The following is a 15,936-nucleotide window of genomic DNA, read 5'->3' as shown; positions in this document are numbered from 1 at the left end:
AGGACAGTTAGCTTGTCTGAGAACTTTAGCAGAAGGAATATTAATTTAGTTGTATGAATATATCTAATTATTCCTTTTATTTTAAAAAAGTTAAAGATACTTTAAATATTTCAAAAGCAAAGGACAGCGTAATTAAGGATATGAAACTTTTCTTAACTAAATAACAAAAGTAATTGTTTTCCAATTAGTAACAGACCTACATCCACACTCAACAGGCACTTTGTTAGGTACACCTGTACAGCTTCTTTAAGTGCAAACATTCATCAGCACAACTCAATAACTTAGACATGCAGACACAAGCAGACATTCTGAAGTTCAAACGTCAGAAGAAAGGTGACTCATGGTTGTGGTTGGGATATGCCTGCACAACCATCTTTGGGGTTTACATAAAAGTGTCTGAATGAGAGAAAATATCCAGTAAGCAGCAGGTCTCTGGGTAAAAATTACTAGACTTTTTCGAGCTGATAGAGAAGCAACAGTAACTCCTAAGTCCTTACAACCAAGATGAGCAGAAGTGCGGTCTTCTGCGGTAGCAGACATATAGTTAATTAACTATTACTCATCATAGGGAAAAATTCCCTTATTACAAAAACACCATAAACAGACATGAGAACAGGAAACTGAGGTCATCACTCACACAGGAGATAATGAAGATATTTTAAATTATCTGCAATAATAACTGAATCAGTTTGCTCATTAAAGCTAGACTTTTAAAAAAGTGTTCAATTGGTTTGGCACATATAGTCCTCCATACTTCCGTAAATACACGGTTGGTTTTCAATAATGCTGTTTAGTACAGTGACCCAGGTTCAGTGTAGGACCCACATGGCCCTCTTCTCTGACTGACAAAGGAGCATTAACTGATTTTTTTTTTCTTTTCTTTTTTTTTTTAGCTAGCGCTGATTGTAATTGTTTAAAGTCACTTTGGGCCTCTGGGCTCCAGGAGCCGGAGCCGGTGATACCTTTGGGCGGATGCAGAGTGTCAAAAAGTGATTGAGATCAGAAAAATCAGGCCAAGAGGACGGGTTATTTCTTTATTTTACTTATAACGCCTTTAAACCCTGTTGGCTGCAGTCTATTTACCAATACAAGCAAAGTTATTACACATAGGAAACACAGAAACATTGGAAATTATATTTTGGCACCTCACGTTTTCTTAGTGGACTCTCAAAGACGCATTTTCAGTGGGAAATGTGTCGCGGTTCAGACTGTACCGTGAAAATAATCAGAGCGCAGAGCGTCTGCAGCTGCTTAAATAAACTCCAAAATAAAATAAAAGCAGTTTTAGACTCTTAAAGTTATTTCAGCCTCATCTTCACTCAAATATTTACATTATCTCCAACATCCAACTGGGATATTTCGATCGATTCCAACACGACAAATGATTGATTATTGATCAGTGTGTTCTGTGCCTTAAAAAAAACCTTTGCAAATGAATCAGCTCTTCTTCTTCGCGCTTTGGCAGCGGCTATGAATGAGGAAATGAATCAGCTGGCTCAGGTACAGCAGGAAGGGAGGAGATAGAGGAACACTCAGTTTGTTGAAGAAAATCTGACAGCGAGCAGGATTAGTTCCCGGGGTCTGTTACCCCGGTAACTAACTTGGAGTTGACTCTCTGTCTGGAGCAGAAAACCCGAACTTGCCCTCAACCCTGGATTATCAAACTCAGAGCTGATAGCTAAACCCGCTCCCGGAATAAGACCTAGCGGTCCATCGGCTGTGAACAGGTAGGAAAGGTAGGAGCTGCCAGTTATTATAAACTGCGATTTACTGACAATAAATACTCAAATATCTTCAGGGTAACTGTGGCAACCAAGACACTGGAGATTTAAAAATGATGGTAATGTGTGCATTTTAACTCAAATTATTATTTAAATTATTTTTATTGCCTGAACATTTTGAGAATACACTTCTTAAACTTGAATAAATAACATAATATAATTAAAATAACATATAGGTCATGTATTCAGTGGTGTTGCTTGCCTGGCCCACTTGAAATCACATTATGCTGAAGTTAAATAGTTTCATTTTTAAAATGAGCTCAGTGAGGAAAGTCATTTGCTGCAGTCTGCAGAACAGGAGTGTCTGGATGCACCTGATGAACAACAATGTTTGACTTCCTAGATAAGAAGATGACATTTAGAAAAATGTTGGCCTGTCGCCTGAGTCATGATTACGGTCAACAGTGGAATCTTAGTGCAACAAAAGGTCAGATCAACTTTAAAATACTGATGATACTCGGACGTTTACATAAAAAAAACACTTTTTGAGTACTTTTTCAGATACTGATCGTTACACGTCCTTGTCTCTGTTCACCTACATCATTAAACTAGTGCATTTTTGCTGTTTAAAGTATCATAGTTACACCTCGTGATATTTAACCCTGAAACCCTTGGTCACCCTAACCCTTGGTGTGACAGAGGAGGATATTGGGATAGGGTGCGATGTTGGCAGATGTGGTGACTCCTAAAAGGACCAACCAAAAGAAGAAGATGATGAATGTATAACTGTCTTCACTGAATTAAAACAACAACAACAAAGTCAGCTAATTGTGAGGGGGTCATGGGGAACTTTCTCAGATTTGACTGCTTTTGTATGAAATGAACATGGTTATCATATTGTCCGAGGTGTTCTGTTGCCACGGTTACCCCACCAAGGAGGCAGAGGCCAAAGGTCCAGGGCAGAGAGCGGGGAATCGTCTCCAAAGTGGAAAGCCCTTCAAACACCTCTGTGTTGCACTCGGCGATGAAAATGTCAAAAAGGACAAATTTACTTTGATGGTAAAGGCAGCGCACACACTTAACCAGCGGTGTGTGTCTGCCACGGTGCATGAACTTACCATGAAGAAAGGCATCAGTGAAAATCATCACATGTTCTGCTCACCTCGGAATCGCCTTGTCACTGGGAACCATCAAATAATCAGAGCATAGTTGTGGTAGACTTAGGAGAGATAAGTTCTAGGAGTTGATCCAGATTGGAGTCCAGATTCATTTACATTTAAGATTTTACTCTGTAATTAAAGGTAATCAAATTAGTTAAAATCAGCATTTTTAGCATAAATATTTTCTTGAGTGTTGGTGGTCTGCAGTCTGGTCTTGTTCTGTTTGTACTGACATCAGTTCCAAATTTACAGTGACAACTTTTATTGTTTGTTACTGTAACCATAACTGTTACAGTATCATACATATAATAAGTCTATTTAAGCACAAGTGTCTAATTAAAATCTTTCAGCTGCATACTGTAGATGACACTCCAGAGACTCCCTCTGTTCCCCTGCCTCACATTTACCATTCATTCATTTTTTGCTTCTTGATCATCTTCCATCCTCCTCCTCAGATGTCCACTATAAAGTGCGTGATGTTGGGTGACCTTGAAGTGGGAAAAACCTGCCTGTTCATGTCCTACACGGTCAACAAGTTCCCCTCTGAATACGTGCCCACGGTGAGGTGAAAGTCTGCAGACATGCAGCCGCATTCATTTCACTTTATTCCTTGTAACACAGTGTGCAGCTCTTGTGCTGTTCAAGGGTTTTTATGCATAGACGAACTTTCAGCGCCCCCTTTCAACACTGTAATGAAGCTATTACTATTTATGAACCCATAATATTACACAGAGGAGTGTTTTTAATGGCCCTATTTGTGTTGTGTTGTGTTGAAAAACATACAAGTTAAACACCACTTATGATGAAAAAGATTTTTTGTGTAAGGAGCCTTGGTCAAGATACTGAAGCCCAAACTGCTTTGATAAATCAGTGTGAGTGCATGGAATAAACTCAGTTTTATTATGAAGAACATCTGTAATCAAGTCCTTTTGACGGGTTTACTTCCTTCCTGTTGTCTCTTTCTTATTCTCATTCCTCAGCTTCTGTCTCCTCCAGGTGATGAACACTTACTCCATGACGGTGATGATCAGAGAGGAGGATTACACTCTGAAAGTGTGCGACACTTCGGGTAAAGACAAACATTTCTGCTCTCAGTTTAATAACTAATGAAATTCTCTGTTGTATAATATCAATCTTCATAACAGCAGCAGTCACATACGTATAGTCGTAGCAATATTTCCTATAACACTCAGAGCTGATTGTGATGAGCAGTATCCCCACCGCTGACGAGATAACCCACACATTATTTCAAGATTCAAGAATTTTATTGTCATATACACCGCAAAACACAAGTGGTTACGCAGAGCAATGAAATTCTTACTTTGCAAGTTCTCTTCACACAACTAAATAAACAGCTGACTAAAATAAAGAACAAACTTAACTCTGAACGTAGAAAATAATACATAAAGTAAAACAAGTGTTTATGCAGCTTATGCGTGGCTGTAGTCAGAATTTAAAGTGGTGATATGTACAGAATATGCAATATTAAAATTGTTTATATTGTATGAGGTTTTATACAAATATAAATGTACAAAATGCAAACTTACAGGTCAGAGATAATCATAATTTTTGTTTTCACTGTTAGAAATTCAAGTGATACAAATTAACTAAACAAACCTATAATTAGATACAAAGGTTTAGACTGCAGATTAGTGTTGACATAGCCTGTACATAAAAGATGGACATCCTTTATCTACTTGTGAGACAGTCCTCAATGAACACGTGATTCATTTACATCTCCTTGCAGATAAAATGGGGGAAAAAAACTTTAGGTTTTACAAATACAGAATTGATAGTATGGGCGGGCTAATGTCCAAGCTGAAATAAAATGACACTTATGTCTTTTATTTTTCCCACTGTCAAGCTGATTTTACCCATGAAATGCATTCTGCTAATACATGCTGGCGAGGCAAGCCAGCTGGAGGTGAGATAAGGACCCAAAATGCAGGCAGTGACTTAGATGTGAGTGAGCTTTATTCACAAGGAGAGCAGGATACAGCAGGAGTGGAGATGACATACACAGAAACCCTAAACTGGGAAAACTAATAAAACAGAACTGAAACCTGAATCCACAGGAAGACACAAAGGGAGAAACTCACGGGGGAAACACAAAACGATGTGCGGGAGTTCGCTGTTATCGCCCCGGCTAGCTATCGAGCTGGTGGGTAACAGATGTCTCCAAAAATGTCGGAGCGCTTTTGCAAATATGTGATATCTTGATAAACCGAGCAGATATTTGAAGTTTACACAGCTACATTCTCGCCTGAAAATATCTTAAAAGTTTACTTTGTGACCCAGAAAGATTAATAAGAGTAATTTTAAAACTTAGTAGCGGCCGACATTGTTGGAAACTAGAATTGGCTGGGCCACGCTATGAATTCTGGGATATGGTGGGCCACGAAGGATACACCCGACCCATACTTCAAATTCGGGAAAAAGGAGGACGCATTTGTCAGCTGCATTAGGAGGAGTCTACGAATTTGGACGGCTTTCGTTGCGTCGCTGTGACGTAATCGGCCTACGAATGCAGCCTCAGGAGGATGTTTGTGTCTGTTGTGAGGTTGGACGTTTTAGCATGTAGAATCTATGGGAACTTCCTCACTTGGGAGGCATTTTTCAGCCTTCATTTGTTCGCACTATTTTTTGCTACTCAGACTCGTTTTGTGTCTCCCCCTGCAGGCCATGATGATTATGACAGACTGCGACCCCTCAGCTACCCCGACACTGACATCTTCCTCGTCTGTTTCTCTGTCGTATCGCCCTCAACAGTTTATAGCATCAGAGAGAAGGTCTGTTTGGTTCACTTTTATTTTAATTGTTTCCAGAATAATAAGCAAACCACCTAAATGTTTAAATCGGTTCAAAGAATGTACAAAAAATGAATCCACTAGTTTTAAATTCCAAATTTGAAAAACGCAAAAAATGAGTTTTGATTGTGATCCTGTCGTGTTAGTCCCCCAAATGATTCCAATCAGCTTCAGGTTCCAACACAAAGCAGAGAATACCAGGAGCTGCTACATGTACTTGACCAGGTTATTGTTCATCTGGTTACCTGATGCAGAATCTGCAGTTGCACACAGCACGTGACCCTGCTGGCCATCCGGAAAACCAGAAATATGACAAACAGGTGGCAACTCACAGGTGGTCATCCTCCCACACTGTTGACCACATGACATCACTGTTCAGCCATTCTTGCTAAAACATGGCTGCTTTTCACTGCACCTCACATCTCTGTCAGTGTGTAGCCGCAGCTCACCGCTGCTATCAAGCCCTTCCTGTAACCCAGGGAAGTAATTAAAGAGACAAAAGGCAAACTTAGAACAAAAATAGCTGAAAAACTGAATAAGCTCGAATGTTTTGAATAAAAATTTTCAAATATGACAAATGTTTACATTGTTTCCTGTTTTATTCCTCTTATTCATCCAATAATAATATAATATTATAATAATTATACTTTTGCAATTTATTCCACTGTAGAGAAAACATGAATAGTTTTGGGACACTCCTCCGACACAGTTGGGAAGTGATACACTCAACATGTAACACTCAGTATATCAGCCGCTGACAAGAGAAGTATTTAAAAAAAACAAATACTACCATTTCCAGATGCTTTTTTCACAATCCCAAGAAAAAAGCTGAAAGGGGAAAACAATGAGGCAAAGTTGGCAATAAAATGGTTACTTAATAATTAATATTTAGAACTAACTATTAGAATTAATGGTTAAACTAAAAGAGAGACACAAGCTGCAAAGAAAGAAAATCTGAATTTGGTAACTAAAAAAAGAGAAAGGCATAAAGAATAAATGATCATAACCTTAAACTTATCTGTTCTCAGTGGGTACCAGAGATTTTATTCCACTGTCCACGGGTGCCTTTCCTGCTGGTGGGGACTCAGGTGGATCTGAGAGACGACAGTGTCACCCTGGAGACGCTGGCCAAGAACAAACAGCAACCGGTGACCTTTGAGAGCGGAGAGAAGCTGGCTCATGAGCTGAAGGCCATTAAATACATGGAGTGTTCAGCTCTGACACAGGTACAGAGAGGAGAAGAAGTTTGCTGCTGAGATCTCCTACGGGTCTCTGTCAGCCTTCAAACACAAAAATAAAAGAAATGTGAAAGTTTCCATTCCTGAAGTCACAGGAAGTCTTTACAATTCTCTGAATTAAAAGCCATTAAAAGCCTTTTGTCAAATGCTAGGGTAGCAACATATTTACCTCTGGTGTCCATCATCTGGTTCGGGGTTACCGCCATATAGCTGCAACTCTTTTACAACCAGAGGAGTCGCCCCCTGCTGGTCATTGAGAGAATACAGGTTTAATGAACTTCTGCATTTGCTTTACTTTTCAAGCCCAGAAGCTCCAGCCTCTTTTATCCTGCCCATGTGGTAATTGCAACAATCGTTTTTATTCTCTTGAATGCTATTCAGTTTAAGGTGACCACAAATAGAAACCAGAAGCTTCGGGGACCCTTCCCTCCAGATTCTCAGTTTCTAGAGACAGACAACAGCAGCTGATCACATTTTACACATTTGCAATATTTGTAGTTATCCGAAGAAAGATTCTGTCTTTCCATTTGATTTATGGTGTTTCATTTATTTCTTAAGCTAAGTGTGTTTTTCTCTCTTATTCTTAGAAAGGAGTTCAGAATGTGTTTGAAGAGGCCATCCGGGTGGTGCTGGAGCCTCTACACAACAAATCCAGTCGCTGTGTCCTTTTATAGACACCACAAAAAGAACAAATGGAGTAAAGGGCAGAGGAAGAGAAGCTGGAGATGTACGTGGACGTAGAAAAAAGACTATTAGCCTGGATGAGAAGAGAGAGAGGAAGGACAGACTCACTTTTAAACAGGGCCATCATCACATTTGTGTGGTGTTGGTATGAATGAGTACTGTATTTTCATCACTGTAACATGACTGATAAGATAAGATAAGATAAGATAAGATAAGATAAGATAAGATAAGATAAGATAAGATAAGATGACCTTTATTAGTCCCACAGGTGGGAAATTTGTTTCGTTACAGCAAAAGTGCAAAGTTATGTAGCAGAAATTAGAAAACACTGGAATGCAATAAATAAAATACTATATACAATAGAATAAAATAGAATAATATATACAATAGAATAAAATAGAATAATATATACAATAGAATAAAATAGAATGAATATGAATAGAATGAATATGAATAACACTCCTCATAACCTGGAATGGGTGTTTAATAACCACAGGAAGCAAGCTGAGCAATACAAGCTGGAACCTCAGATGTCTTGAACGTACAAATGTGACTCACGCTTGCAAAAAAACCCATCTTTAAATAATAAAATCTCATGAAAGTCTGCAGGTTTAGGAACTGAATAAAAAAACTGAAATAAATTTCAGGAAAAAAATCAGTAAACTTCTGCTCTATATTTGTGTAATTTGTTTTGGTGACTGTCCCGCTTTTAATTTAACGGTCATCAAGTTATTTATAACAATTTAAAGGGGATTGGTGCACAGTATCAGACGTAGTGCTACAATGTGTGTTTGTTTTTGTAACATTTTCCTTTTTTGTATCCCAACTTTCCCACCTAAACACTTGAAAAACCAATATTCCAAACCTCCTAGAGCTGCTCGTGTGTGTGTGTGTGTATGTGTGTTGTTTTTTGTTTGTTTGTTTGTTTTGGGGGGGCAACATTTTAAGGGGATTTCTAACATTTACAAATTATTTGTTGGGGTTTGGTTGAATGGTGTGTCTAAATTGCGCAAAGGTGTGAGTGTGAGTCCAAATGGTTGTGTGTCTCTTTGTTAGCCCTGCAGCCGGCTGGCAGCCTGTCCAAAGTGTATCCCACCTCGTGCCCTGTGACAGCTGGGATAGGCTCCAGCCTCTCCCCAATCTTAAAAGTTGGATAAGCAGAAGAGAATGGACAAAGAAATTATTTTGATTACTTCATTACAGATTGGAGTGTCTAGCTCAGACAAAAAGAGTTGCATGGCCAGCCCTCTGCAGGAGGACCCATGGGGGTCTAATGCTTGTGGACAGGATACCAGTTCAGGGAATTGGTTCTGACCAACTAATGACTCTATACACCAACAGTGGGACCTGGAGGTGTGTCATTGAAAGGAACAGCTCACCCAGTCTGAACCCGAGTGAATACCTTGCTGTGGGAAAATTATAACAGTTTCTGAAAGACCAGCACCAACAACCAAACCACATTCAAAGTCAAAGTCAAATGTTGATTAATAATGAAGAAGCAAGCTAGGTCAGGTTGCAGGTTTGGGAAGACCTCGTTGAAGATTGGCAGTGGCTCCCAGGCCTGGCAGGTCTAACCGATACCTTTGTGAGAGGCTGATGTGGTTGCAAAGTTGATGCAGTGACCTTACAATGAACACTGGGTGGAGCTGTTCAACTGTTTCTGAGTCCATCCAGTCGCTTTTCTTTCTACGCTCCTTACACTCCTTTCTGTGTACTTGCATTGAGTTTTGGCAGCATGGTGCCACAGTGGTTACAGTGTTTCCCCCTGTGGCAGTTGAGATAAGCTACAGCACCCCTGCAATCCTGAATGAGAGAAGTGGATAAGAATGGATGGATGGATGTAACTGTTGTTTTATATATTTTTCTGTATTGCCAAATCCCTTTAATTTTGAAATATAGTACAATGGTGTACACAATTAAAAAAAAAAAAAAAAAAAAAAAAAACGGACTTAAAATTGGTCCAAAATGGTTTAAAAGACCTTTTCTGGAGCAGGTTCTAGATTAGAGACAGGATGAATGAAATCACCACCTATTGACAAAGGAGCGAAGGTAGAGGGGTTTAAATACCTGGGGTCAACCATCCAAAGGAACAGTGCAGAAGAGAGGTGAAGAAGACAGTGGAGGTAGGTGACGAGTGTCAGGGGTGATTTGTCACTGTAAGAGAGCGTAGTCCTGACGTGGGGTTTGTAGATGGTGGCAAGTACATGGTTTGGACATATGCAGAGAAGGGATCGTGGATATATTGGACAAAAGATGTTGAAGTTGGCAGGCAGGAGGAAACGAGGAAGGCCTCAGAGAAGATTTATGGATGTAGTGAAGGAGGACATGCAGAGAGTTGGTGTGACACAACTCTTGATTTTTTATTTTTTTTTTGGTAAAAGCAAAACTAAAAGCTTATATACACAATTTCACAAAAATTAACAAAAAATTTTATAGATCAAAGGCAATAAAAAGTTTAAAACCTTATAATAAGTGAGGAAGGGAACTTGAATGCATCACACTCCGGCTGCCATGAACAGGTAGAACATAAGGTAGGCAATATCAATGACATAAACTACAACTTACTGACAATAAAAACAGCAAAACTGTCAGTGTCACCATGGCAACCAATGAAACTGATTTCTGTGGCAATGACTGTACTTTAACCCAAAACCATAATTTAAAATACTGAACAGCTTTTATTTCCTGAAGGTTTTTTACAAAATACATCTTTAAAAGTATAAAAGAAAACAGAAAGTAAGTAAGTACATAAAATGTAGATTCTATTCTGTGTTGTTGGTTTGATCCACGTGAGATAAAATTAGAATGAACTAAAATAGTTTCATTTTTTTGAAAAGAGTGCAGAACAGGACCGCCTGAATTATAAAACGATAGCAGGCTCAGGGATTTCCATCGCATGCAGAGTTTGCAGTAAGTTTAAATAAGCTGCAGTAACAACAGAGGGAGATATTTTATTTCAAGCCAACATGAAAATAATCACAGGAAAGTGTTTAACCACATATTATTAACACAGCTACATGTTCAATCATTTCTGGTGATTAAGGATCCTGGAATGTACTTCATACCTTTCTTGCTCACAAGCAAAGTCAAGGTCACATTTGTTTGTGGACAGTAACCTTTCAGTTGTGATGGCTCACAAGCTACTACATCTTGCGCACCTTTATTATTTAACAACCTTACTACTCAAAGTTAATGCTGCAGCTTTATCGTAATGCTTTGATACCAGCAACGTGCACCTTTGAGTTGAATAACCAGAATGTCTGGTAAGAAAACTCTTTAGATTGTTGCTCTTTAATCATCTGCCAATCGTCTGAATACTTTCTTTTTCGTCTTTCTTTTGTGTTGAGTAATTCACAAGTGCTGCATGTTGTGTTATTCTGCAGTCAGCTGACAAACAACCACCACAAGTAAAAAACTGAATTTCAAATGTCACACCTAGAACATTTTAGCTGGAGGGTCTTTGTTAGTTTATTTCAGGCTGTTGTTTTAACATGTTACACCTCTGCTTTTTTGATGACTGTGATCAGTAATTAAAATGTTTTTGATGAACAATAAGAAAACACTTCCCATTTCAAAGACTTACCTTGTCCAGTTTTGTTTTGAAGTGCATGTGTAATCATGTCTGTTGTATGAACACAACTCTTTCTCACTCCTCGTCCTTCGCACGCTTTGGAAAGCTTTGCTGTGATGGTGATGATCAGTGAAGAGTCATACAAGATGGGACTGTTTGAGACTGCAAGTAAAACAAAATTAAACTATAGCCAGTTTAGTTACAAAATTCTCTGTAGGATAATATTGAGCAGCAGTAGGGGTGGTGTTACTGGTTGGAGAGGTCCTGTTAAGTGACTTGATTATGGAGACAGAGCCATTCCACTTCCTGTTGATGTCCTTAATACTCACTGAAAGATATTTTACTACAATCAAAAACCATAAACATCTTAACCTCCTAGGACCTGGCGTCCACATATGTGGACATCACATTTTGGGTTATTTAGACCGAAATACTGAATTTTGCTCTACAAGGGCCTGATATCCACTTACGAGGACATTATACTGCTACTGTTCTATCAAAATTTTAAATGAATATGCTCATATGTGGCTCTCATTTTTCTTAAAAACAAAAATAAGGCAAAAAAAAAATCTGGTAATTCTTTGTTTTTACATTCATCGGGCCCCAAAATGTCCAAATATCAAAGAGAAATTAAAAATGCATGCAGTGGAAGAGTTCGGGTCTTAGGAGGTTAAAATTCATGTTTATTATTTCAACCCTTTTTTAAAAAAAGAAAAAGAAAAACATTTACCTCGATGACATCATCACATCTGGGCTGCAGCTCCACAGAGCTCCATATTAAAGGGTAAAGCTATCACCTAACTTTAACTGTGACTAGTGTCAACTTACAAAGGATTCACTTCCTATCTATCAGACCTATAAAAAAAAAAAATATTTACTGCTGATGCAGGTTTGGACATTCTAACATGAGTGTTTATGAGGACTAGCTCACCTTTGGACCCAGCCTCAAGTGGACATTAGAGGAACTGCAGTGTTTCTTGTTTCCCCATCCCCACAGACTGCTGCTTGTTTTTAGTCTTGCTGTTTGTTGCTGAGCAGTCTCTTTTTTTATCAGGTGAACTATGACAGACTGCAACACCTCAACTACACTGACACCGACGTTTTCCTCATCTGTATTTCTGTCATACTGCCTTCGATCATTGAGAACATCAGAGACAAGGTTTGTTTACTTGGTTTGTGTGTTTTCTTTTTTCTTTTCACACACACACACACACAAACACACAGAGAAAGAGAGAGAGAGCTATAGTCCAATTAAGTTGCAGTAAAAGTCCATCACAGTGGGTGCTGGAGATTTTGCTCTAGTGCCCGGGGACACTATTCCTGCTGGATGGAACTCAGGTGGATCTGAAAGATGACTACAACACCCTGGAGAAGCTGGCCAGTAACAAACAGCAAGCCCTGACCTTCAAGAGTGAAGAGAAACTGGCTTGTGAGCTGAAAGCCATCAAATATGTGGCGTGTTCAGCTCAGAGAGAGAAGTCTGCTAGACCAATAGGCTTCAGTAGCTAAAAGATTTCAAGTGAATAAATTAAAAGAAATGTTGATAAATTCAAATGTAAATTATTTTAATGTAATTATTATTTAATTCAATTAAACATTATTTAAATTCTTAGAGATAAGTTGATGAATTCAGGAAATTCTTAGACTTCAGTGAATGAAAAGCCATGTCTCACAAAATGACAGCATGTAGCTGTTAAACTGATCCAGCCTTTCTGGGTTTCCCAGGCTAGACTTCCCCTTCTATGTCTTCTGTGGTGTATTCACATTGGCAGATGCCTGTGAATTAAGCGTTTCTCTCATCATTCCACAGAATATTTTTCCACAAGAATTTGGAAAAATAAAGAGTGCAAGAATTTAATGAAAACAAGAGATCAATTACTAAAACAGTTCCTGAAAACAGGTCTAACTCTGGATAGACAGAGATTTACTTCAATGCGGAACAAAGTAACAAGAAGTTTGAGACAGGCCAAAGCAAAATTTTTTATAAATATAATTGAAAGAGCCAAAGGTAATGGTAAAATTATCTGGCAACACTTAAATAAATTACTTGGCCGTCATTCAAACAAAAGTAAAAATACAATTGAACTTTATGTAAATAACTCTATTGTTAGAGAGCCTCTATCTATTGCCAGTAACTTAAACACTTTCTTTATTTCATCTGTTAAGGAGATCAGTCAGAGCTTTGACTCAGTCGTATGCTCTAATAATGTGAATGATGTTGGTCAAAATTTGTTCACCATCACTCATATTTCAGACACTGAAGTTGTTAAACTAATTACAGGTTTAAAACAATCAAAAGCACTTGATGTATATGGTATTAACACAAATTTCCTAAAGGAGCATATGGATTTGCTTGTACGTCCAACCACTCATGTTTTGAATATGTCTTTCGAACACTCCATTGTTCCAACAGATTGGAAAATTGCTGCAGTTACACCAATTTTCAAAGCAGGTGTGAAGACTGACATGGTTAATTATCGCCCCATAAGCATACTCCCGGTCGTATCTAAAATAGCTGAGAAGTGGGTGGTTAAACTCCTTACTGCTCACCTAGAAAACACCCAACCCTCGTTACATCCATTGCAGTTTGGCTTTCAGGCACATCACTCCACAGATACTGCCCTGTGTATGTTAGTGGAGAACTTGAAGAGCTTGCTGGACAAGAGTCCCTATGTTGGAGCTGTATTTTTAGATCTGAAGAAGGCTTTCGACTCTGTAAACCATCAGATATTGTTGTCCAGATTGACTCAGTTTAATATCTCCAGTCAGGCTCTTCAGTGGTTTGCCTCATATCTCTCACACAGGAAACAGTGTGTGGTGTTGGACGAGGTTAAATCTCCCTATTTAGATTGTGATACAGGGGTTCCTCAAGGATCTGTTCTTGGGCCCTTATTGTTCTCTCTTTTTATCAATAACTTACCTGAAGTCTGTCCAAATATATTTGCTCAAATGTATGCGGATGATGCAGTTATATATGCGCAAGCAAATAGTGTCCAGCAGGTGGCAAAAGATCTTACAGCTGCTTTAGCATTAATGCATAGCTGGCTGGAGGACTCATGGCTAATGTTGAACACCTCAAAAACTGTCTGTCTGTATTTTTCAAAACGCCCCTTAAACTTGAAGCAGTCAAACATATTCCTGGATGGAGTAGAGCTTGAATTAGCTCCAGAATTTAAATATATTGGGGTCATTCTAGACCCAACATTATCCTTCAAGAGTCACATAAATAAAGTGTCCCAGGTACTTAAATTTAATAATCGAAATTTTAATCATATACGTAATAACTTAAATATGAATGTTGCAAAAACTTATTTTTACTCAATGATCATCTCTCATATGGACTATTGTTTGACGTCCTGGTCACTTGCTTGTCCAACAACACTTAAAACTATTGAAAACATTTATAAAAGAAGTTTAAAACTACTTGACAAAAAACCGACTTCCCACCACCACTGTCATGTGTTAAAAAAACATAAATTACTGAACTTCAATAACTTAGTGAAACTTAAAAGAGTCTGTTTAATATATAAAGTCTTACACTCCCTTGCTCCGCCACCACTAAAGCAGTTCATTAGGCATAAAGAAAGCTCAGACAGGACCACTCGAGCTACAACCCGAGGAGACGTGTTTATACCCCACAGACGGACAGCATTTGGGCAGAACGTCCTCTCTGTCAAGGGTGGCCATCTGTGGAACAGTCTTCCTCAACCCATTCGAGAATGCTCTACATTCAATTTGTTTAAGGCACAGGTTAAAAACTGGTTATGGACAAATCAAGTGTGTGATCATGTATGAGTTGTATAGTTTTAATGTTTTATTTGGGAACAGAATGGTGTGTATGTGTAAGTTTGGTGATAGAGTTTTTATTATGAATGAATGATGAATTTTTATGAATTATTATGTCTATTTTTTTATGTTTAAGGACAACAGATGGAAATTAGCCTTTGGCTATAATCTGGCATGTTTACATTCATGTAATTTTTTTTACATTTATGTTCATTAACATGCACTGTCCTAAATAAATAAAGAAGTTTTCATTAAGATTTAAGATTTGGGGTGGCTGTAGCTCAGGTGGCAGAGCAGGTCTGCCACTAATCAGAAGGTTGGTGGTTCAATCCCAGGCTGCCTTCTGGCTGCATGCCAAATATCCTTGGGCAAGATACTAACCCCTGTTTGCCTACTGGTGGTGGTCAGAGGGCCCGGTGGCGCCAGTGTCCGGCAGCCTTGCCTCTGTCAGTGCGCCCCAGGGCAGCTGTGGCTACAATGTAGCTTGCCATCACCAGTGTGTGAATGACTGAATGTAGTGTGAAGCGCTTTGGGGTCCTTAGGGACTGAGTGAAGCGCTATACAAATGCAGGCCATTTAGCACAGCGATTCCTCACATCTTATACTTTTTACTTGAGGACTATCAGAAAAAACAGGAGAATATTTTCAGTTAACTGAAGAAATGCCTCTCGCCTGTGGTTCAGTTAGCTACACTGAGCACAGATCATGTGAGCTAACTGAATAATGTTTATTATTATTGCACTATTATTATTGCAAGTGAGACTGAGGGATGCAGAGATCTGGGGTAGAATGAGATAAATACTTGTAGGCCAGAAAGAACAATTTAGAAAACTATTTGTTTATGGCAATTTGTCTCCCTCAGTTTAAAGATGACATGTTTCCCTCTTAGGAAGGACTCGAGAATATTTTTGAGGAGGTCATCCTGGCAGCTCTGCAGGCTTCAGGAACCAAACCCAAGAAGCGCTGCAT

General features: G+C 38.8%; 1 protein-coding gene across 1 annotated transcript; it reads left to right on the top strand.

Moving 5' to 3' along the window:
• The first annotated feature begins 1,671 nt into the window (after positions 1-1,671).
• On the top strand, positions 1,672-7,722 carry LOC134619744 (cell division control protein 42 homolog). The gene is made up of 6 exons (XM_063465575.1): positions 1,672-1,727; positions 3,337-3,441; positions 3,878-3,950; positions 5,561-5,670; positions 6,717-6,914; positions 7,514-7,722. Exons 2-6 carry the CDS (start codon positions 3,337-3,339, stop codon positions 7,598-7,600), a joined length of 573 nt encoding a protein of 190 aa, XP_063321645.1. The 5' UTR covers positions 1,672-1,727; the 3' UTR covers positions 7,601-7,722.
• Positions 7,723-15,936: the final 8,214 nt, after the last annotated feature.

Source organism: Pelmatolapia mariae, linkage group LG22 (genome assembly GCF_036321145.2).
Source record: "Pelmatolapia mariae isolate MD_Pm_ZW linkage group LG22, Pm_UMD_F_2, whole genome shotgun sequence".
In the NCBI taxonomy this organism is placed as follows: domain Eukaryota; kingdom Metazoa; phylum Chordata; class Actinopteri; order Cichliformes; family Cichlidae; genus Pelmatolapia; species Pelmatolapia mariae.
This window is presented reverse-complemented; position numbering and strand designations above follow the sequence as displayed.